Source organism: Acipenser ruthenus, chromosome 28, assembly GCF_902713425.1.
Source record: "Acipenser ruthenus chromosome 28, fAciRut3.2 maternal haplotype, whole genome shotgun sequence".
Lineage (NCBI taxonomy): Eukaryota > Metazoa > Chordata > Actinopteri > Acipenseriformes > Acipenseridae > Acipenser > Acipenser ruthenus.
In genome coordinates this window covers 23,987,692-24,012,331 of record NC_081216.1, presented here as the reverse complement: position 1 = coordinate 24,012,331, position 24,640 = coordinate 23,987,692, and the positions used below count along the sequence as shown (strand labels likewise).

Below are 24,640 nucleotides of genomic sequence, written 5' to 3'. Positions count from 1 at the left end.
AAGATAATAAGCCACATATATATAATTTCAATAAACTGTAACACGCCCCCAAAAAGAAAAGGAAACAAAAATCATAAAATGCTAATAAACGTATATTACGCAAAATAATCTACGAGCACTTCTAAGATATTATTATAATTAGCAACATATATGTGTGTGGCTAATATTCACACCGGCACCGGTGAAGGAGTATATAGGTTATGCAAAAATGAAGAACGGAGTTTGCTGAACCACTGCGCTGTATATGTTCTGAATAATCCACTCACCACAAAAACACTCTTACAGCTCTAGAACCTAAACTAAAACTAAAACTAAAAATCGGAACTAATCGCGCAGCTCCCTCTATTTGTTTGAAATTGGTACCGTATTCCGTGACCCGTTTACTGTTTGAGCCTGCAATCGGTAAGTTTATTTGGGTCTGTATGTAGCTATAAACCATCAATATATGCAGACCTTCAGTATCCTTTCCTTTGCAGGAGAGTACAATTGAAACTGTTGTTAAACTATCATGACAACTTCAATATTGTTTAGTTTAAGCTAGACTGCTTTTTTATTTTATATTTAACATTAAGTGCAAACGTAAAATAGTTTACTGCACGCAGTAATCTCTGCTAAAATAAACAATATATTAATAGATGTAGGATTTAAAATATAAACATCATTATTAATACATTTAAAAAGTTAACAAAGACAAATAGCAGTCTTATTCTCCTCCGTGTCATGCAAAAGCCTTTTCTTAACTTCAGTTTATGCGTGCACAAGAGAATAAGACATTTTTCTTTGATTGTTAACTTTATATATATATATATATATATATATATATATATATATATATATATATATATATATATATATATATATATATAAAATTACACACACACATAAACTAATACAAAAATAACCACTTGCATTTGATTTACTGCTGTCCAACAGAAATGTCACTGAATCACAGTCGCAGCACGATCAGACAGTCAGTCAATATTAAACTAAATATACAAGTTTGTGATTTTTCTAGACTGATTAATATGCCACGTACCTTAAATCCTTTGCAGATAACTTAAATATCTGTAAAATTCCAGTGTACCACAGTTTAAATTCCCAGTTTCAATAGGCTTGTCTCTTCACAAGCTGCTTCAACCTTCCACTCCGTCTGTTCTGCAATTGATTCACCTAACCTGTTTTATCCTGCGTCCATCGATTGCACCGGTTATCGATACATGTGTAGACAAACAGCAGCTGCTGTGTTTCACGCAGCTAATGCTGGCCACGTTGTAGAACACCGGTATATACAGGTCTTCGTCAGCACTCAAAAAAAAGGGAAAAGTAAACCTGTACATTAAATGAAACATAGCAACACGCCCACAAACACACAGGTGATGTCAAACCATGACGGTATATTCAACTAAGGGGGATTTGCAAACATTGAACAATGGCAAGTAATGGATAAGCATTCAGTTATAAAGATGTAATGCAATTTTAGTCTCAGATTTTAATCTCCCAAAACAATATTGCACACTCTCCTTCAATAGGCATCATGTGTATAATTGTACCTGCTCGGTCGTGTCTTATCTTTTACATGTCTTCCGTAGCTATTGCTTTATTTATTGGTAAATGTATAAATAGCACATTGCTTCATAACTGAAAGAAGTGTCACATTTATACTAAAAGGCTCACTCTAGAAATAATGTGGCAGATCAACAGGAGGTCCGTATCTTCCTGTGAATCATGTTTTAAAATGTTTTATTATAACAGCTTTATTATTGTGGAGATGGCTTGCACTGCTGTGAAGTATATTACAGATGTATAATATGCTTCTGTCTCACACGCAGTTCAATATTATACCTTCCATAATAGTTTTTACATCAGTGCCCAATTCCTCTGATCAGTAATACAGAGAACAAAATATGTATTCAATCTCAAAACGTTTCCTAAATTGAAAAGCTAGGCAGAAATTGATAGGGAATGGGGAGTAGCATGTCTTATATTAAAATTACAGTACTCCAGAGCTTGGAGAGGAACTGTGCATTATACATCCCATACCGCATAACATTATGGGCAAGGGGCTTATAGTCACTCATCTGTAAAGAGTAAGCAAATAGAAGACTTACTGAAACACCCAATCCAAATGCACAGAGAATACGGATAGATTAGCAGATCCAGAGAAAACATTCAGAAAAACCCTATTGAGGTGGCATTAAAATCAGTTGGTTGTTGAACCCCATTGCCATTTTGGTAAAATTCTGTATAATCCTATTAAAAAATATGATATTAATAAAAAATTCTAAATTATGTTACCATGTTTATTATTATTATTATTATTATTATTATTATTATTATTATTATTATTATTATTATTATTATTATTATTATTAGTAGTAGTAGTAGTAGTAGTTGTAGTAGTATATTGTTATTATTATTATTACTATTGATAAGACCTTTTTTAAAAATTCAATTGTTTATCAATCCTACCTGTTTCTCTATATAATATCAATTACAGAGTGCAGAGAGTGTAAATTACTACATTGTAACAGTTTAGGTGTGTTTGCCTTTCACAATATGTAACAAATTGCACCTTGAAGTACAAATAACTCTTTGATATTTAAGAGCATTAGTCCTGTAAAATGTTACCGTCATTTCATTGTTGTGTAAAAGTACCATTAAACGAACGTAGTAGCTGTAAACCTGTCCTGGGTAAGCATCAAGAAACCAATAAACTGACTGCAGCATAATCAAGTAAATCACAGATTAGTATGGTACAAATCATGGTTTGGGTTTTGGCAGTAAATGCAATTCAAAGGTGTTGTAAACTGCAGGCATACTATCCTAATTTGTCTTTATTCTTATATTTTTATAATCTTTGTTACTCTATTACTAAGTTTTCTTAATTTTTTTAGATAACTCAGTGTCAAGGTGCTTTCAGTTCAGGAGCTTCTTTTGTATTCTAGTTGCCTGCCATAGATATAACCTAGGATAGATCAGCCAGTATCTTTACAGAAGTAAGCAGCAGCACCATCTAGTGCACGGCTGTGTATTGCCAGCAAAAATTATATCTAAAGTAAACATGTTTCCAAGTAGCAGACCACTAGATGGCGCTGAATATTATACCAATACTTTGGCTGAGCACAATATTTGAGTAATAATAAGAATCATTCAGCATAACTGCAAACATTATATTAAAAAAAAGGTAAGGAGATATTAAATAAACATAACTTAGAAAATGTAATTTGGACCTACTTAGTCTTCTACTTTCTACAGGAGTTGACACTTATTTTTGCTGGTCACCAATCCACGCTGTTAACATTTTAGCACCTCCCTTGTAGTGGATTGATCTTCTTTGCTAGTTTTTATTACAAATGATGGTTATGCTTACTCTAGGCATTCATGTCCGATTCTTGCACTTCTTATTTACTCAAGAGTGCAGATCAGGTCATCTGTTAAAACTCCACTGATCCCACGGCAAAGGTTAGGGGTTTATACATTTTGAATTCTTGCAGATTATCCCAGATTCCTGAAAAATAATTGACCCGAATAGAATAAACCAATACTAGGCAGCCCATGTTGAGGCCGATTCAAGTGGTCATGTAACAGGTGGCATGCTCTAGAGACTCTGCAACAAGGAGTTTAATAGAGATTATTAGATTTGAGTGAATCTGATATTGAATATCAGAAAGACTTTAAAGCTTTAGCAATTTAACTATTCTTTTTCAAATTATTATTACTAATTGCACTGTTGTCTGCTTAGACTTTGTAATAATATAGCAAACCAATAAGAAACTTTTTGGGGAAATCATATATCCTGAACTATTCCACCATTCCCGTATTGAAATCCTAAGTAATTACATTTTTGGACACTACCAAGATGGCGTAATGGTGGTGCTTGTCTCTTTAAGAAAGTAGTGGCTGCACGACAGGAAGCACAATGTTTTGTTTCAGGAAGTGCTTGTAGTCGAGGAAGTGGTACTTCATTTGTTTTGGTTTATGACTGGCTGCCACTATGTCTGTACATTGCAGGGAAAAACTGCTTCTTTTATACCGACGGTACCAAAGCTATGTTACAAAAAACCCAGCAGCCACGGCTCAGCTCGAAAGCACTGTCAGGACACTGTCTTACCTCATCGCCGGTAAGACTGAGAGACTTGCAGTTAGTTCAGTGTAGTCAGTATTCCTGGTGCATACTAACAGAAACTGAAACTAAATAATAATGCCACTGTTAAGAAATCAACTAATATGCACATAAACGTGCTGTGTATTAGCTTGTACCAGTACTGCAATAAATATTTCTATTTTTACCTGGAGGTCTTGAAAGCTTGCGATTAATTATTGTTTAGTTAGTCCAACAGAAGGTATATCACCTCTCCTTCACTCTGTCTATGATTTTGCAGTAAGTTATATACAAATTGCCGACATTTGCAGTCTGCAGCATGTAGCATAATTGCAGATTTGCAGTCACGTTTACTTGTAAACAGTACTATTCCTGATTGTGCTAGTATTTTTTAACATTTTTTGCCTGACTCGTTACATAAATACACCTTTTTATCAATAGAATATATAAAATAGGAAAAATACGACACTTGGTTTTGCTGCAATGATGACGCTATTTCCGTAAAATTATGAAGATTTTAACTGCTGACAAAAGGCAGTATACTCTTTATACCGTTTATATGCAAACCTTATGTATGTTATCTAGTAATAATGACAGTTGTGGTTTATTGCGAATATGACGTTCTTCCTCACATTAAGCAGCGTCTCAACTACAGAGTGAAAATTGCATGACTGTCAGCAGTTACTGAATTGTTCTATTAAAGTTAATGCTTTCTATTTATGCAGGGCGGTTTGCTGATTCCCATGAACTCTCAGAACTAGGTAAGGCATGCAGCAAACAACCCTGGATTTGTGTGCAAGCGGTAATAACAGTTTGTTCAACTCTAAAATAATTCAAAGCTGATCAAAACTATTTTTTTTCCTCCTTCAGTGTATTCGGCCTCCAACTTGCTAGTGCTGTTGAACGATGGAATATTGCGGAAAGGACTGTGTAGAAGCCAGCCTATGGTAAGCATACATAACCAGATGTCTTAACTGATTTTACAATGCTCTCAGATTCACTCAACCAGTCAAGCGCAGTGATACAGCTACATTTATAATTACTCAATCTCAAAAGCTCTCATTAACGGGGACTGGCATTCAAGCTACGCACATGTGATCTAGTGTATGAAACAAAAAAGTATATTTAAAAATAACCGATAGTGTACATATCTGCATCTCAGTAAGGTAAATCCACACAAAAAGCAGCGTTTAAATTAAGTTCATAATGTAATAAATCTATGCCCTATGTATCCTAAACAAACAATACTGCCCTCTAGTTCTTGAAGTTGCCTATGAGTAGGGGTTTGGAGTTTCTTTAAGAAATACATTTAAATTTCTTTTTTTTTATTGGTTAATAACTTATTTTGTTATAGTATTTTTGGTAGGTTTTGGTCAGGTTTTATCTGGTAAAAATAAAATCCTAAAATCAGCCAAAGAAACAGCTATAAATGTACACGCGTATAATAGAATTACAATCATATTTCTTTATGATAGTGCGTTTAGATTAGAAATCAGTTCCTAGTTGTGGGATTGGCAAGAGTCTGCTGTATATGCTGAGTTTAATAGTTGATGACCTGTGTAATTCCTGATCGGTGTCTGTTCTGTTGTCAGTCTCTATCCCAGGAGAAGCTCCTGACGTGGCTCACTGTGCTGGAATATGTGGAGGTCTTCACTGAGATGGGGGCTGCGAAGCTCTATGGAGAACGGTGTCGCTGGGTGGTCATCATCCTCATTCAGCTTGCAAAGTAAGGGCCTGGATTTCTCAAGGCAACTTATACTGAAGCTGTTATAGCAGCTAACGCAAACCATTCAATAAATCCTAACAATTGTGCAGCTTCCTTGCTTTTCAAACCTCTCTGGAAGTCTGTACTGTTGCACTACCTAGGCCATTTCACCCCAGCAGTATCTTTAGGTTCAAAGCGTGTTACTGGCTGCAAAGCATGTCAGTCAATAGGGCAAGCAGCTGATTGGTAAATGACAGCAGAGAAGTCATTGAAGGGGTTGAGACCATTTGAAACTCCAACTAGCTGATAGCCTCCCCCTGTATCCTGTCATAAATTGAACATACATTTCTTGCTAGTTATGTTTCTTTGAAATCTGCACATGGTAGACTATGTAGGGAAAAGCAGTGTAGGGCGGTAAGTTCTATGAAATTTGTTTATCTGACAAATCTTAAGTTTCGATCTCTAATTCAGGAATGAAAAGTCCAACATGTTAAATTAATCTGCTCTACCACTTTATCCCTCTCTTCCGGGGAAAGGTTTTTTGCTTTTTCGCCAGTCTGTTTAAGTAGAACACTTAATACAAATAAGTGGTTAAAGGAAGGTTTAAAACCGCAAAGCATAAATTTAAAATAAATTAAACTGCTTCAATCGATTTTTTTCCCCTTGAGCATCCAAAAGGCTTTGTTCTCCGACCCTTTGAAGCAGACTTGGTTTTTCCCCAAAGCTGGAGTCAGGAGACAGAACTTCAGCACACAAAAGCAGAGCTGACAACCTGCTGCCTGTGACGTTTGATATCTTAAAGTTTACCTTCGCAGAACTCGTTAGCGTTTCTAACAGCACTCTTGGGGTTTTACTTTTTCTGCAAAGCTGAGGAATAAAATCATGTTTCCATTCATGTAAAATGAAAACAAAAAAAGAATTCTAGGATGATTAGGTAATTAATTTTCTTAATATATTTTACCAAGTGGTCCTGAATTATGATTTATTCATTTTTAGTGATGTCCTGAAGCAGGCAAAGCAGCTTGCATAACTTATACATATATAACATGTCATTTCCTAAAACCTTTTTCATTCATTTTTGCAACCCAACCTAAAGCTGTCCTTAATGTGAAGTATGGTAATAAAACAAAGTCTTTACATAACTGCTTCTCAGTGCAAATACCATGGTGTGTGATCAGAATGATGGATAGTGATTTTAAACCATTATAACAAGTAAAAATAAGTCTGGCTATTAGCCATGGCAAGGTAGGCAGTACTGTACAAAATGTATGAACTTGCCAGCTTGAATCGCTTAACGAGAGCTTAGAGAGTTTGATGGAGCCCGTGAAGTCTGTACTAATGAGAGGCTGCTAGATAGTGTTTGTTTCCTTTCCCAGGGCAGTCCTGCGGATCCTTCTGCTGTTTTGGTACAAAGCTGGAATCCAGACATCTCCTCCCATCAGTCCTCTTGACAGAGAGATGCATCTCGGCTGCAAAGGTAAGAAAATACACAAGCAAACGCATGTATTCTTTTAAGGTCTGTATTATTTCAATTCTGTGTCTAACTGAATTCTTTACATGAATAAAATAAAGCATCATTACAGTTTTATACTGTGTATGTATGTGTGTGTGTGTGTATGTATATACATAGATAGAAATTTAGATACAAATGTTGTTTTAAAGCTATTTAAGAGTGAAATGGAGTTCAAATAATATGCTTTTATTAATATTTGTATGTATTTTTCTCAATTTGCATCACAGACACTGTGAATAATAATGTGCCTTATTAGCAGTCATTGTACAGTACATATTTAATATATGAATCACTGAAGAAAAGAAGCGAGGCAAGGATAGTAAATACGACTTTATGTTTTGTTTAAATATAACTGATACAGTATAAGTAAATAAATAAATAACAGAAAATGTTTTTGAAGTTCATGCCGCATGAACTTCAAAAACATATATATCCTGGATGAGGTACAGTCTGTGAATGTCTTTATTTGAATTGTCTTATAATTGTACTCCTGAACAGAAGATGAAGATGAAGATGAAGCCCTGTCTGAGGGGCCAGCTTTCGTTGGGCAGCGCTCTGGAAGGGTCATGAGGTCGCTCAGTAGCAGTGAGTTTTACCAAGTTCTTTAAATTGCCATCAGGGGGGTTTAAAGGTTACTTGGAAGGTGCTTTCTGTGTCTTCTGTATGCAGAAGGACCGAAATGTTGTCTTTAAATGTAATGTTTCTCAGTTTCTTGAAGGCAGCGACAGCCAATAGAAAAACATGTGCTTCAGTGTGTAGTAATAGTTGTCGTTTCTGGGGATCCCTTAAAGATGTCATTTTGTTTGCTTTCTGTCTCTTTCTCACAGCCCCATCTTTCCAATCCAGGCACTGGGGTGCACCTCAGCATGATAACCCACCCAGGAGGCCAGAGGAAGAACTTCTCCAGCACCCTACCCCACTCGGACTACAAGAGACCATTGCAGAGTCCTTGTTTATTGCACGCCCTCTTGTCCACTGTATCCGGCAGCAATCAATAGCCTCACTGACTGTTTATCGAGTGTTTCCTGGTTTGGTAGCAAAGTCATTTATCTGTGTCAGTCCGGTTTACTTTGCAAGCATTGCCAGATCATTCGCTTGCCATTTTCTGATCTTTAAAATGTGTTTTATTGCCGCGCATTTAGGATCATTTATTTCCTTCTTGCAAATTGCAGATGTAAATCGAAACCTATTCTCATCCCACATCTGCTCATCCTGGAGAATGTACCTTGTTCTTTCTTCCCATCTTTCATGGGAGTCGATTGTTATGGTATACAGATGGCAACATTAAAGCAAAGCCCTGGCGAAAACTCAAAACAAAAATTAAAAACATCTTTGAACTATAAATAAAGGTAGAGCAAATCTGGGTCAGGCAACTGTTGTCTCCACCATAATGGAATGGCTTATCATAATTGCTTGAAGTAGTCCCAGAGGACCTAGCAGACTGTCTCCTGAAAATTAACTAAAACTTGGACATCATCCAGCAAGCGAAGCCTGAAAAAAAACATCAAAAGGGTGAACGATTGGAATTGTGTGGATTTTAGAGTGATTTTTGTATTCAAATTGTACAATTTCGAACACGGTACAATAGTAGATATCTTAGTTAAAAGAATATAATGACATACAAAATGTTTTTCATCCTTAACCCACTCCCTCTCCAGTGCTTGGTCTTGGTGTTTGTGGAAGTAGATCCTGGAAGCCGTGGATCATTTCTGGGATCCTGGACATTACCAAGTAAACATACAGTATTTGATAGCTGGTGAATGTAAATATCACTATAGGGGTTTGAGGTCAATTGTAGATTATCTCATGCAGTCATTACTGATTGCTAGCTGGAAACATGATGGGGAAAGATACATCATGGCTTGCTTGTTTCTCGCCAGTTTGAGTTTAATGAACGACCCAAAGAGACTGAACCGACGAGAGCGGGCAGAGATGAGACGCAGAGCATTCCTCCTCCTCTACTACCTGCTGAGATCTCCCTTCTACGACAGATACTCTCAGTAAGACCATTACTAACACCTGACCAGCATCCCAGGGTTTGCTCTTCTGCTTTGACCTGCGTTTGGGGGCCGGGGGCCGGGGGCCGGGGGGGGGGGGGGGGCTGCACTCTTGTTCAAAACATATTAACCAAGGTTTTTTTAAACTTCTTCTCCGTAGGACAAGAATCATGTTTTTGCTGCGTTTATTGGCTGACTATGTGCCAGGAGTTGGGCTAGTAGCACGTAAGTAAAAATATTTATATTAAGTTTTAGGTATCGTTAATAACCAAAGAAGATTTACGGTCTGTTTTCTCAAAATACATTTTACCAAGGTAGCCCTACATAGTGTATGCTTTTTAGTATATGTTGATGTAGGTTTTCAGAACTAGTGCTCAGCTTATTCTGTTTTGGACTTTATGTTGCTGTTTAAATCTGTATATTTATTAGAAACTCTGAGCCATCTATTATTTTTTTCATTTAATGAATTAGGTCAATCTAACCTACTATTTTAGGCTTGCATTGCCAGTAATAATAAAAACGAAATCCCATCAACTTCTGCAAAGGAAAAAAAGATAGTACTGCTTTACATTAAAACAAATTGAAGTGGGTTATATATCTTTTCTGGATAATGTTTAGGTTTTATTCTGTTTTTATGCACACAGGTCCTCTGCTGGATTACTTACCTGTGTGGCAGAAAGTTTACTTTTACAACTGGGGGTGAATGGAGAACTGCAGGAATTGTGATCCATTACAAACCAGCTGTGGAAGCAGAAGGAAGAATGGGAGACTCATTGAAACCAGCAGTGCCAGTTTCAAAAAGATTGTTACAAGATCTGACATGAAGTGCCAGGTTTTTAAATGAATATAATTTAGGCTCAGACAACTCTTTTGTTAATTTTTCTAATTTAAGAAAAAAATTGGTGGTTGACCCTTTTAATTATTTTGGGTACTCCATCCTCATTATGACAGGATATCATTCAGAAATACATGTTAATAATCTGTCTCCTTTTTTCCAGTGCAGTGTGTTTCAAAAGTTGCACATGTGTTATTTTTTGAGGTTGTTGGATATTTGTTTTCCCAATGTTTGGATAGGCCTATTGTTTTAATGTCATGCCCCTCCAAGGGGATGAGACTGCCTTTCCCGTGGTGACCATGTTCTGCTCATTCTCTTTCTCGAACAATCTGACTCCCTTTTCAAGAGAAGGCAAATGAGAAAACTGCCCATTATATCAAATCCCAGAGGTACAGAGGGCGGAGTATTCGTGTGACTGTTGAGAGGCTTGGAGCAATACACTGTTACATTTTCTGTAAATATTCTGAATGACAAATGATTTTCTTATTGTTTTTATTGAGATGGATAATTTACCCTTTGCTTGAAGGCTAAAAAAAATAACAGGGATTGTTTTATATGCCACTGTTGTAGGCACAAATGAACCGTAGCGAAATTATTGGAGATGACTCTTCCAATAACTACTTTATCTGACAGCAGGAAGACATTTAGAAATGATGAGACATATCTAGTGTGTGGCTATAGGGGCCACCAGATTAATAAGAACCAGCTGGGAAATTGTTGAAATGTGATGGTTTTTCACTATGTGAAAACTGTATAATTATCTTTTGTTAATAAATCCTAAATCCAAAAAAATGAATGTATTCTTTAAATGTACATGCATGCTGAGAGTCTTGGGAGTATTAAAAAATCACATGTAATTCTCTGTATGTAAATTTATTTGATATATCCTGTAATTTACTGCAACTTTCTTTGACAAGGAAGCTAATGTGCTTTCAAGAAAAAAAAGTTTGCCTTTTAATTGTTGTTGTCAGGTTTATTTTTGTATGAGATTGGGGGTTGAGAAACAGTTGAATGTGTTTAGAGTGGGTAATGTTCAGTTCTACAGTGCCACTTACAGTAGATTTTAATATCCAAGGTTTTATTCATTCAAATCCATTCTATTGTCATTGGCCTTTAAAACTTGATTGCTTGATTGATTATTTTAGTTTTTATTGCAGTTACTCAAATATTGTGTTATTTTGACCTTTTGATATTTCTGCGTTGAGGTGCTTTGATCAGCAATAAGCAAATGTAGTAGTATATATTTCGTTTTGCTTCATATTGTGCCTTTTTGAATTTCCCTGGCCTTTTTTTTTGTTTGTTTTACCTACTGGACCTGCAGTTCAGAACAAAGATGAGACTAAAAAGAAAACTGCAAAATTTAAAAAAAGTTGCCAAACTGCACGAACAGGCTGGTGCAGGTGTCTGCGTAGCCTTGAGCTTGGCATATAACAATCCATTTGTCATTATTACCCAACTACAGTTTATTCAATACGTTTAGATATTGGACCTAATACTTCCAGGAGGCAGCTAGTGAACAATACCCACTACATCATGATGATATTAACAGGCTGGGAGAGGTGAACAAAAATATGCTGGAAAACAAGGGGATTGTTAAATGCCTTCTGTGCCATGTGTAAAATGGCTGACTAGCCCCAGGGTGGGAAAGATATATGTAAGACCTCATTTGAAGTACCTGCCAACTGCAAGAATGAGAGCCACTTACAATCTTATTTTCTCAGCAGCTGCACAAGTAATAGGGTTTGGGATTTAAATTAGGCTCTGTCCAGCTGAGCCAATATGTGAAGACCTACCAAAAATGATCTCATTAGTCACTAAAATAGCTCTCTTCAAGAAGTCTGTGTGTGTGTGTGTGTCTGTGTATTGGTCCAAAACTGCAGATCTGCAATTACATAACTAAATTAGTAAAAAATGTCACTTACAATAAAACGTTTTCTGCTTCACTTTGTTATAATTGTAATTATATAGCATGTTAAGGCTTTTGTAAAATGTAAATCAATGGATACAGAGGATAAGTGGAATCCATCTATTACTTCTATGAAACTAAGAAATGAGTTTTCAGAAAACTACCAGACTTTTAGTGGGAACCTTGCTGGCACCAATAGAAGTGTTACAAAGAGTTACAGGATCAGCTACTGTAAATGCTAACAAAATGTGGTACTTGTAATTTAATACATTAAAAAATTAAAGCAATCCTAGTAATGGAAAACTAAAAACAAATAAAACTGAGCTGCACTGGTGTATTTTTATACAGGGGTAGAAACTTCCACTAGTCCTGTATCAGTCCTGGGTTTCAGAACTCCCCTTGTTTGGGAAAAATATTTGAAATCAGCCCCTGATCACACTTGAATAAGTTCTCAAGAAGCATTTCATAAACTTTGCCAGAACTGGTGAGCTTGAAGAAATTTTTCTGTATGCTAGATTTTCTCCAATGTGCTAATGGTACTTAATACGAATGGTTTTCATGTATAAGTATGAGATAAGGAAGAATTAATTTATTTTTTATCAGAGTTCCACAGTAGGCAGAATATACAGTATGCTTCCTGTGTTTACAGTGCAAAGTGATCACACAAACACAATATCAGCTTTCCATGAATACACTGGAAATGTTATTCTGATTTGTCTCCACCAGGGGGCTCAAAAGTCTGGTTTTTGAGTGGACTACTACAATCCAATATACTGTGCAGGGGTCTCCAACCCTGGTCCTGGAGGGCTGGGGTCCCTCCTGGTTTTTGTTCCAACTGTACCCTAAATTATTTAATTGGACCAATTAAGTGCTTATTAGAAGCTTAACTGGTCCAATTAATTTAGGGTACAGTTAGAACAAAAGCTGGGGGGGAAACTAGCCTTCCAGGACCAGGGTTGGAAACCCTTACTGTAGATAGAAGGAAGAGGTATTCTGTGCTCAAGCTTCTAATATATGGGTACCATATTTACTGGTCAAGCCTGCTAAATATACGTATACTGAGCATCAAAAGAAACGTATCACTTATATTTGCATAAAATTCACTAGATGTGATCAAAAAATGACAAACTGTTTTAGAGCAGGTGCAGTGACTTTTATTGTGCTGATTAACAATCACAAAGATGCTGCAAAATGATCTGTCGATCTTGGGCAGTGACTCTTGGTCTCCCAGTTCGTGGCCTGTCATTGGCAGAGTGTGTCTGGTTATACCGTCTCGCCAGGTTTGAAATTGCTGGCTGTGAGCACGCAAGACGGCGAGCCACAGTACGTCATTTTCTTTATTGCTTTTATACAAGCTTGCAATGCAACAGCTGAAATCACTCCATATCCAGTGTCCAATCAACTGTCTCTCTAATTAGGTGATTAAGTGCATATGCTTCAGTCATAGTCACTCAAGTGTGTCATGGTCAGGGAATTAATGATCGAGTGATTAAAAAGAAACCAAAAACATTGTCAATATCCAACATTTATATACCTTTTTTTTTCTTTTTTTCAAAAATAAATGTTATAATAGTGATACGTTTCTTTTGATGCTCAGTATATGTAAACACATAGTAAAATCCATTGTGAAATGTTAGGTTGTATGTACCATGTATAATCTACAGTGAAATTATATGGCTATGCTGCACCTTCACTGTAACAATGATTCTTGCTTGCAGTGAAAATGCTCGATGAATGGCAGAAGTCCCCAACGGACACAGCACTGCTATCATATACTTTCTCTGTCACAAAGTACTATTGTCCAGCATCCTGCAAATTCTAGGAGGAAAATGGATTTTACTCCTACACTTGGATCAACTGATCAGGTAAGATTTATCAGACAGATGCTGCAAAACTGTCATCGTGGGAATTAAAATAAAAGTCTGGAGGCACCTGTTCCAATACTGTTAAATCTCTCAAGACTTTATATATTTAGAAATTATTAAAAGTTAAGCAAGTGTTTACCTTTTACTTAACGTTTTCTGTCATTCCAAGGAAAGCTCCACAGAGTATGCTAACAAGGAACAAGTGTGCAGAAGGATGTAAGCATAAAGTTATTAAGCCTTCTCATATTAAGTCACTAAACTGAACACCTATTGTTCTCTTGCAAGTACTTCTGGGGGACAGCAGTGCATATATATACAAAAGTTACCTATAATCCTAGACTACAGTAGGCTAAAAACATAGGAATCTATAGAAAAGATTGAGTGGCAGTTATTTTACAATATACAGTGTGACAAACAAAATGTCAAAAATGGATAATATAAAATCTGACATGTATTTTATGCCAGTCCTATACTTTAAAATATGCTCTCCTGCATTGTTATGCTTTGTATGGATGTAAAAGGGAATGTACCAACACTTCTTACAATAAATCAAAATGTGTTTACTGGCTTCATTTAATGAGTTTTAGCTTCCCTAAATATATGCATGCAAATAAAAAACACAGCATTGGAACAGATTTACATTTTTATTGACACTTTAAGCAATGGTTTGTACATGCCACCTATAATAAATGTATTTGTTTGGGAGAAAACCTTTTTTCAAAATCACACTGGGTCAGTGTCAGGCAGGGCAATATAACCATCACTACAAAGTAGGGCTAAAACATAGTTATGTATCATCCCCGAGGAAGGAAGTTATCTTTGCAAAGTGGCAAATATATTAACACATTTAAACCTCTCCAGTCCTTGGCAAGAAAGAATGGAAGCCTATATTTTAATTAAAAACAAAATGTAGATGATGTTTAGGACAAGGAATATATATATATATATATTATATATATATATATATATATATATATAAAGAATATTCTACTATTGCTAATAAACAACTGAAATCTCTCATCAGATTGTACTTCGAGTTACTACTACAACAACACTTGACACTGCCAGTACAATTGTTAAATGACATCAGGCAGTCGAATGGCTTCATAAAGTCCTCAGCATTTCATTTGGCACCCTCAGCTGTTCCACTCAGAGGGTTTTTACTATTTAACTTGTGTAACTGGGAAAACACTCAAAAAAAGACATGCTTGGTTTTTCAAAGCCAGAACTTGCTTCCTGTTAACACTTTTGAATACTTACAAATGACAAGTGATAGAAAAGCATCACTTTAAATTTGTTTAGCCCTTCTGGACTGGGAGCCCAAACAATTGAAATATTGCATATATATGATGGAACAGGTGAGACATGATAGCCAATACAAAACTGTGAGAATAAAGGGGTATCCAGTTTTGTACTGGTGTTTATTACACTTTTTGCCAATGTTCAGGTATTCTATGAAGGATATAACACACTAACACAAACAAATTGCTTTTTAACCAAGGCATTATACATGCTCAAGTTCCTGACAAAAACTCAACAGGGTATACATGTATCTGATTTGTTTGTGTGTGTTTAAGCACACACCCACAGTTAACTATTCTGTTCCAAAATGTTAAGGGCATAAAAGATGAAACATTAAGCTAGTACATATATCTTGGATGCCATGGTACAAGCATGGTGAATAGCACAGCATTAAAAAGGTATGATTTTTAACCTATTAAAGGAATTACGGCCTCATCTTTGGCAATCCATTGCAGGTTCTTTAAGTAACTTGTATCTCTTTAAAAAGCAGTGGTTAAAAGGTTTTACTGAATACTTCAACAGGACTCACAGGTTATATAGGAGGGTTCCTCAATTTCAGCAGCGAAATAAAAATGTAATCCTGCCCAGTTAGACTGCATTTTGCTCCTGTCAACACTCCAAGATATTTGACATTTCCTGATCGCCACCGCAGCGTTAGTTGGTTTATTAGACTGTCGTTGTGAACTTTGCTTTTGTTTGAAGGATTTCAGGTTTATCCTTCTGTTAATTCTGCACTGACAAAAGAGGTGGCTAGTTTTGTATCATGGAATAGACATTAAACCAACTGCAACTGAAGGGGTATACAGGATAGAAAAAGGTTAAACTAAATCAGAATGGACCTGGGTGTTCCAACCAGAATATATATTTTTATATGATTATGTACCAGTTGTTCATGTTATAAATTAATTAATGAAACAATAAGGTTGTTTGCAATATTATCCTTAAATCAATATTGATAAAAGTTGCCAAACAGTTTAATAAAAAAAGATATGTAACTTTTACACTCAATGGTTATTTAACTACTGTACTAAACTATTCCTCTTATTAGTACAGCAACAAAATAGCACTATTGTACAGTACTTCAAACCATATTATAAAAAGAACCATGATTTAAAAATAAAGCCTTTTTAGAATCTCATTTCAAATCATCAGGATTTAAAAACAAAAACCTTAACACTATTTTCATTGCAGATAAATATGGTAGAAATGTAAATAGTTATCACCAATAACACAAGTCCTTATTTGGGCAGTGAGAGGGTTATCACAGTATTTTGAGGCAAAAACAATCCTAGGACAAATACTTGTCTTAACTCAATGTTATATTTTAGGCATCTTTACAATTTTTGTAAATTACACACAAAAGGTGTTCGCAGAGATCAAATTACTTTAAGAATTTTGTTTTAATAAATAATTTTTCAGCATATGACCAGCAGCTATTGTTTCCCCGTCAATTTATATATTTTTTTTTATTAAAACAAACCATCAGCCAGGTTTAAACAATACTAAGAAAAAAAAAAACTAGTGAACAGTGTGTCTGGTTCTTCTGTATGTTCAGATTCTGAAGTCTCATTTTTTCAGTAAGAGCTGTAACGATCCTAAAATAAAAGTTAAGGTTTGTAAATAATCTGTGCAGGAGGTGGTAATCGCATAATGCCATTCATTCAACATTGTGTATTGTACTAAAACGTGAGACAACTAGACATATTATAGTGGGTCAACATACTCACCTGAATTGTATTCATCACCCCATTAGCAAGTACTGCCATTTTTCCTGCAACTGTCTTCACACCCTGTTTAAACTGGGCAATATCAGGGCCAGTTGGAAGAACGCTATCATAAGATGAAGCCCCTTTAAAAAAAACGAAAAAAAAAACCTTGATTAACTGTTCTGTAATGACTATCCACTCAATGTTCAATATCAAATTTTTCTACACTAACCTGCAGAAGACCCATCGCTCCCATCCCCAAACAGATCTGCAGAACTAATGGAAGAATTTCCAGATAACCGCTCCAAACGAGTCTTTGCCTCGTACTGTAAATGCAAAAACGCAGGTCATTATTTACAGATTCATTCATGTTGATGTGTGGTTCAAAACATAACAGATTTTTTTTCCCCACTTTGTTTTCTAGCGAGGAGTGAATACTGTTATACTTATAAATAGAACTAAAAAAACGTGTTAAAAAGTACCCTAAAGTCACTGTAAATTAGTTAATGTAGTTTAGTTAAGGTTTACCTCTGCATCACTCTCTCTCCCAAAGAACATGTCAGATGAGATGGCTTTAGCATTGGCAAACTTTTGACGTGCCTCGCTTGACTCCACAACGGTAACATTGCCATCTGGCTTTCGTCTGCTTGGCAGCCTGCATAAAAAATATCGTATGTAACAAAGAATGATATCACCTTCAGACATTGACAAAACATCCCAGATTACCCTCCCATTTTCCATAAATTCCTACCTTTCCCCAATTGGCTGAATACTAGAAATAGTGACTTCAGCCTCCTTTGGCTCTTCCTTGTCAAGACCCCAAGAGGAGAAAGAGGAGGTGGAATCAGAATCCCATCGTGAACCAAAGTCATCCCCCGAAGAGAACGGGTTATCCTTATACCTGATGGAAGATGGAATTGCAATATAAAAACAGTGCCAATAAAGGAAAGGTGTATTTACTTTGAATGCAACAGAACGATTATTAGATCTGTGTCGCATCTACAATTTGGACTATCTCTTAACAAATCAGATTTATGAGACAGAGAAAGCAGTATGTTAAGTCTACCAGCTCTTACTTTGGAGGTCCAGCTGTAAATCCTGGTTCATCAAACATATCCAGCTTAGAGCGAGTGGACTTGGCTGCAACTGGGGTCTCCTGCTCAATTACTTGCATCTCTGACAGCACCGAATGAGACACCGCACTTAAAATGAATACAAAACAAAATGTCATCTGTGAGGGAAATTAAATTCAGGATCCCACAAGGGATTGTTAAAAAAAAAAAAAAGAAATCCTAGCAATATAATGTGAACAATTAAACACAGGCTACTCTTTACACAATACTCTTTAAATACAAGTACTTCTCATATAGCCTTCTAAAGTCATTTGCATGCATGCAAGCATCTCAGAGAGAAAGTGACACTAATTCCATATGGGTCACCTGAAGTGTGTGTCCCTGGGGTCATAGACAGGTTATTAAATATTTCTCATTCCGCTTACTTAAAATGACAGTGGCTCTGTTCCAGGAATGCAAATCCTCAACACGCAGCAGCTCTTTTCATTACCTTCTGGTTCCAAATCCCATTCCAAGCCTCTCAGCCTGTTCTCTTTTTTTTCCTTCCAAACTCTGGATTTTCTTATCTTCCTTTTTCCTGTCGATCTGTAGCTCCTGGTAGGCTAGACGCATTGAAGCAACACTAGGACCAAAAAAAAGTGCTTTAAAATCAACATGAATCATATGCACTACTCAGTCTATTTTGGCTTATGTTGGAGATAATCCTAAAGAATCTTAGACATGCTGTACACACATTTACCCAAATTATCTCTCTGGACATTTACAGTAAAATGACTTACATTGACTCTTCAGCCTGCTTCTTGGTCTCGCTGGCCTGCTGCTCTCTCAGCTTCTCTGCTACCTGTGCCTGTCGTTCTATCTCGCTGAAGCTCTGGCTGCTTACTTTCTGAGCACCCAGTCCTTTTTTAGCACCCAGCTAAAAAGGGGTAAAGAAAAGCCATTCAAATTCTTATTGCAAAACTGCTGCAAAAGCCAATGTGTTCTATAGAGAACAACCTTCATTATATTATACTATTTATTTACCGGTATTAAATCTGAAGATTTAACTGAAGCTTGCAACTCAATTTAAAAAAAAAAACAAAAAAAACACAGGCGTGAAACTAAGGACTCTAAATCCACTGTTTTTGGAGTTTTCTGCTGCCATCCTCCCACACACACCTTTTTTCATGGAGTCTCAAGTCACTGTATAACTTCAGTATTTAGATATTTTATTATAGCTAGTAATTCAAGGAAAACATACATACATAAATAAATAAAATGTGTATATATATATAATTTCCCCCCACATACCCCTTTTTTTGCTGCAACAGGCTTTTTCTTTCCAATGATCGAAGGCTTCACTTCTAAAACAAAAAAGCAAACAGTTTTAGAATACATAGGTCACAACTAATCCACGATTTAGGGGTTTAAACTACTTGTATTTCATTATATATATATATATATATATATATATATATATATATATACACACACACACACACACACACACACACTCGACCTCTCAAAAATTGACAGCGACAGGTATGGAGAAGGTGGCTGACCACATCTTAGGCTCAATTAAACACATTACAGTGAATATAAACAGTGCAATGTACTGCTTTTATAAACACACTATGGTTCATGCAACATGGCAGCGATACCGCAAACCCTGAGGATTTTCACATAACGACCTTCCCTTCAATCTTGTTTGAGAATCACCAAAGATGCCGAAACATGAAGCAGAGTCTAAACTGGAGCAACGCAAGTCTACCCTAGTTTGCATTCATAAATTTCAATATCAAAATTATTATAAAGTGGCTTGTTTCCCAGTTTGTGTAAATCCTAAGGAACTTTTCATTTTATTATTTTAAATTACAGGGTTATTTATACAAGTTAACACAAGTGGGTGGACAACATTTGCCATCCATAAGATAGGCTTGTTTGGCGAGTATGTGTAGATAAGGAAAAGCTAAGCAGTGTTGGTTTATATTCTAATATTTACAAAAGCCAATCAGAAAAGTAAACATGCCAAGGCTCTAGCCAACAGCAAGTTGTTAGCAACACCACACCTTTAATCACCTTTAGAAGGCAGAGGTTCATCTGATGCCAAACACATCGAATCCTCTACAGGACATAATAAACAGTTCATTAAAATCAGGGGGTGGACCATTAAAGTCTATATAAAACATGCTACTGTCGACAGCAAAACAGATGTAATCACACTAAGGGCTTTGAGTTGATTCTGTAAGAGCTAACAGGAGTCATCCACCAATAATAAAGGGCAAACTCAAGTCCCAGTCAAAGTTGAGTTGGCTGTTGACAAGAACAGTATAAACTGGCATAATGTGATTATTGCCAAACGTTTAAAGATCCAGTGTTATAAATTATAACACTACACATCATGATGCATGGTTACAACAAGACTATTAATCTTGCTTTTATATGCACTCATCATATATATTTTAATTTATGCAAAACAAATCCACTTACCAATTGTTGCTTTGGGAGATGTGCTAAGCCCTTCAATGCTGGGACCTTGTTCGGGTTCTGATGAATGAAAAAATATAAATTACACTGATAATATATAGACTGTCTCCTCCAATATTTTTAAAACCTGGTGAAAAAAACAAAACATACGATTGTTCAAGATTTCTTCCTGTTTTGGGAGTTCTTCTGCAACCAGCTGGCTCCCTGCGGAATTCTGATCTGTTAATGTAGAGGCCATATCCCAGCTGCTGGAAGGCTAAAAATAAGATTTAAAAAAAAAAAAAAAAAGAGAGTAATAAAAAACATTAAAGCAAAAACAAGCACTTAGTTCATTATTATATAACCATTGTGGATAATTATATCTGTGGCATATCCCACACGTGGAACCAATTAAGAAATGCATCCATGGATTAGCTTCAAAATAAAATTAATTCACTTACTGATAAAATAATGGGTATATTCCCCAGTAGAAACTGCATCTTTTGTTCAGCAACAACCCATAGGATGTAGATTAGGGCTACAGTAACGGTCACTGTTTGTAAAACTAGTTTTAAAATTCCTGGGGTTCTAATAACAAATATTATAAATACCTGAGTGTGTTCTGCAAAGAAGTCTTTGTCTTTATTTCCAGGACTTTGCACTTGTGTACCACCTGGACTGTCAATCCATAGCTTAAAAAAAATTAAAACAAAAACAATGATGTACCAAGAAACCAGGACAATAATATTCAGGTCACAAGGGAAAGAAAAGCTGCACAGCTCTTTGTTGATTTTGTGTTAACATTTTTAAATTAACATTCTCTCCAATGGATACTTACATCAGTTCCATACTTTGAGAGTGCCGTGTTTGCTAGCTGCCTGATCTTCTCACGGTACATATGTGCGGCTTTGCTGTTGTACTTGGCATTTGTGTCTTTAGTTGTGCAGCCATGCTGCCGGAAAAAGGCAGCCTAAAAGTCAAAACGTGACATAATGAGTACTGTACAGTGGCAGTGGCAATGATCATGTGTTGCTCAAAAATGTTTCCTGAAAATGTACACAGTCTGGAATGAAAAGATCAGCCCACTCACATAATGAAATGACTGAACAGATATCACAAACTTTCATGAAACCTTTATAGAAGTGTATGCAATAACCTTCAAGAGATTGGATTATTGCCCTTACCGCATTTGCATTGCCTCCAACCTGCATACATCTCAACTGAAACCAATTCCAATTAGAATCCAGCTCTGTAGATCTAAAAAAAAGAGGGAGAAAATAAACAAAAAAACAAAACGATCAAAAATAGAAAGACTGAGAGGAATTCTTTCAAAAGTATCACTAACAATAATGCAATTAAATTTTGACATACGCTTATCTTTGCAATAGGTATGTTCAAAACTACCTGATAAAACTGAGATGCACTCCCAATGAGCGGTGGATCCCAGAGCAGTCAATACACAAGAATACGCCATAGGTTATACTGGCCCAACTTGGATTCTTAGCAGCACAATCAAAACAGGACTAAAACACAGAAAAAAAATAATATGTAAAAGTTAATACAATATGTAGGGAATGTAATATTTTCTAATATTGCACACAATGCTAGCACAACCACCAAGCCAGTACAGGTTTTTTTGATTAAAGTATAACTTTACTGATCTGTAGGATGCAAACATATTTAAAAAAATACTATTTATAATTATGCCATATTGACAGGCACAGCTATCTGATGAAAGTTTACGCATTGCTAGAGGCAAAAGAGAACATTCCTTGGAAGAAAATTGTAGATAGTAGGATAATAGTAGTATAGCAAAGGTAGCAACAAACGCTGACGATCACAATGAAACACTGAATCCAGTACAAAGCAGGTTCATATGTGAGAATGTGAACTGGCAAGGTAATGATCTGCACATCACTTCTCAAGTAGGTGTACTAGAACACAGACCAACATCATGTCATGGCTGCCACGGCAGTAACAATGAAAAAATATCCACGAAATTGAAAGGGTACTATTCATGCACTCAATTCAGTCTTCTGATGTCGATTAGCTTACCATAACGAATAAATGTTATACAACTTTAGAAATAATGCGTACAAACGTTTAAAACATATATACATATATGTATATATATATATATATATATAGATATATATACACACACATATACATATATATATATACATATACATATATATATATATATATATATATATACACACACATATACATATATATATATACATATACATATATATATATATATATACACACACACATACATATATATATATAATGTATGTATTTATATATATATATATATATATATATATATATATATATATATATATATATATATATATAAATATATATATATATATATATATAGAATACAGACAATATCAACAGTGGACTGGGTAAATGGTTCCACTTACATATGAACAAGAACACAATGCGTTTATCACAAGCCAAAGCCAGAAATCCATTATTTTTCTGGTATGTTTTGGCTGGTCAACAAATTAGCTATATAACACAGAGCAAATTACTATGTTTGTTTATTCTTCTTTGGCGTCTTGCAGAACAAATGACACAAACACAGTTAATATGAACTTGTATTAAACAACTTAATTAATAACCCACAGAGATGTAAAACGGTGTTGCAATAACGCTTAGTTGTTTTTATCAGTCACGACAATGAATCACAACGATCAGCTCGCCAACACACCATTACAGCTATATCTGCCCGAGTAACTGTATTCATATTCGTCCAAGGTATACAAAGATGCAAGTCTTATATTTAAATGCAAACACTGTAAAAAGGGAAAAACATACACAAAATTGTCACAGCTGTGGGCCCTGTGATAGCAGTAGTACTACCTGTTAATAGAAATCGACCGTCTTACCAACCAAATTAACATCGGGCCATTGTCTTAACTTTATAAACTCGTCCAACTTAATTTAAAAACCCGTTGATATGCAGCTCGCTTTATACACCTGTTATTTTTAAATTATTTGAATCACCTTATTTGTCTGAATAGCTCTGAGTCGTTTGAAAATTGTTAAAATTTCGTTCTTATCCGGCTCCGACGCCATCTTGCTACCTTTCCGCACAACCACTCTCCGAACTACGGGTGGCAGACTGGCTCAAATCGTATGCGCGAGCTCCACCCCGTTCATGAGGCACGTTCCAAGACACAAGGTGGCTGCGTGTTTCCTCAGCTTTAATTAGCAGAATGAATTAAACCTCATCATGCCATGTGCATTTGAACATTCATATGCAGTGTCAAAACCTCAGGACAAGTCTAAGACATCATATCCCCTTCCTTGTTATTTCAGTACACAAAGCACATTTCTGAGTGGTGACTTAACATGGAAAAACATTACATTTGAATCCCAGGCAGAGACATCTTTCAGAAGGAGCCATTGTTCCATTAGGTTATTAAATGCGTGTTGTGCCCTAACCCTAATCCTAACCCTAACATTTCGGATCTACCCCTCCAATATCAACTTTTCAAGCCTACTACCTTTCAAAACTATGTACCATAGAGTTGCCAATATCAATAGAAATTGAACTCTCAAAAGGAGTAAAGGTCACAGCTTTAAACACCCGATACCTGAAACATACCCCCTGTATCTCTTATTGATGTGCACCCAATGCAAGGAGTGGGAAGTCTGATGCTTTAACCTGTGCAGCATACAGAACTGTGGTGCTTATAGACACTTTCTTCCTTTGTGAATATAATTACTAGCTTTTACAGAACCACTCATTTTTATTTTAAAATGGCCTTTACGGTGACAAAAAAAGATGAGAAATAGGTTGTGGGGTTCATTTCCTGTTTTACCTTACTGGGTATTGCTGGTGTTTAACTTTTGTATAACATTACCCCGCAGCTGTTTTCCCTAATATACCCTAATCTACAAAAAGAAATTAAATCACTTTGCTCTGTTGTTATTATTTATTTATTTATTTATTTATTAGCAGACACCCTTATCCAGGGTTGACTTACAGTTATTACAAAATATCACAGTGCAAAGTATCACATTACAGAATATCATATACAATTGAGCCGTACAATAAAACCAACAGAAAATAAAATCAAATTCAAATAAGAGCAAAGTAAAGAATGCAGTAAATCATTACATTTAAGAGCGAGTTCGCCTGAGAGCAGCTAACTTATAGTAAAGTCCATT

At 35.8% G+C, this 24,640-nt stretch overlaps 3 protein-coding genes across 7 annotated transcripts in view; 1 reads left to right on the top strand and 2 right to left on the bottom strand.

Moving 5' to 3' along the window:
* The window catches only part of LOC117435020 (xylosyl- and glucuronyltransferase LARGE2s-like), a 106,040-nt gene extending 104,766 nt beyond the window's left edge, over positions 1-1,274 (bottom strand). For 3 of the 4 annotated variants that reach the window (XM_034057859.3, XM_059003196.1, XM_034057861.3), the window contains exon 1: positions 1,037-1,272. The gene's annotated coding sequence lies outside the window, so the exon portion shown is untranslated. Of the gene's footprint in view, positions 1-1,036 lie in introns of all 4 variants that reach the window. The other variant, XM_034057864.3, reaches the window with a different exon arrangement.
* Positions 1,275-3,923: 2,649 nt separating this feature from the next.
* On the top strand, positions 3,924-12,095 carry LOC117434886 (peroxisomal membrane protein PEX16-like). The gene is made up of 11 exons (XM_034057566.3): positions 3,924-4,121; positions 4,828-4,863; positions 4,973-5,049; positions 5,695-5,828; positions 7,184-7,284; positions 7,819-7,905; positions 8,148-8,297; positions 8,979-9,051; positions 9,201-9,320; positions 9,478-9,542; positions 9,962-12,095. Exons 1-11 carry the CDS (start codon positions 3,995-3,997, stop codon positions 10,018-10,020), a joined length of 1,029 nt encoding a protein of 342 aa, XP_033913457.3. The 5' UTR covers positions 3,924-3,994; the 3' UTR covers positions 10,021-12,095.
* Positions 8,629-23,662, bottom strand: LOC117434884 (ADP-ribosylation factor GTPase-activating protein 2-like). 2 transcript variants are annotated; one of them, XM_034057565.3, is made up of 16 exons: positions 23,471-23,662; positions 21,854-21,972; positions 21,634-21,706; positions 21,288-21,419; positions 21,061-21,141; positions 20,621-20,726; positions 20,474-20,530; positions 19,295-19,347; positions 18,784-18,920; positions 18,495-18,626; positions 18,008-18,133; positions 17,683-17,832; positions 17,460-17,586; positions 17,164-17,257; positions 16,953-17,074; positions 8,629-8,811 (listed from the first exon to the last, which is right to left on the bottom strand). In XM_034057565.3, exons 1-16 carry the CDS (start codon positions 23,540-23,542, stop codon positions 8,794-8,796), a joined length of 1,599 nt encoding a protein of 532 aa, XP_033913456.2. In that variant the 5' UTR covers positions 23,543-23,662; the 3' UTR covers positions 8,629-8,793. The 2 variants fall into 2 exon arrangements, with proteins under 2 accessions (XP_033913456.2, XP_033913455.2); XM_034057564.3 differs by lacking the exon at positions 8,629-8,811 and adding an exon at positions 14,549-16,820 and having other exon boundaries at positions 23,471-23,661.
* Between the last annotated feature and the right edge of the window lie 978 nt (positions 23,663-24,640).

Bases quoted from the DNA above. Each gene is read 5' to 3' on its own strand.
- LOC117434884 (XM_034057564.3), bottom strand. From the start codon at position 23,542: ATGGCGTCGGAGCCGGATAAGAACGAAATTTTAACAATTTTCAAACGA. The intron at 18,921-19,294 runs GTATGTGGGGGG...ACCCCTTTTTAG, and splicing joins CTGTTGCAGCAAAAAAAGGG to CTGGGTGCTAAAAAAGGACT. The intron at 17,258-17,459 runs GTAAACCTTAAC...TTGCATTTACAG, and splicing joins GGAGAGAGAGTGATGCAGAG to TACGAGGCAAAGACTCGTTT.
- LOC117434886 (XM_034057566.3), top strand. From the start codon at position 3,995: ATGTCTGTACATTGCAGGGAAAAACTGCTTCTTTTATACCGACGGTAC. The intron at 4,122-4,827 runs GTAAGACTGAGA...CTATTTATGCAG, and splicing joins ACTGTCTTACCTCATCGCCG to GGCGGTTTGCTGATTCCCAT. The intron at 7,285-7,818 runs GTAAGAAAATAC...ACTCCTGAACAG, and splicing joins GATGCATCTCGGCTGCAAAG to AAGATGAAGATGAAGATGAA.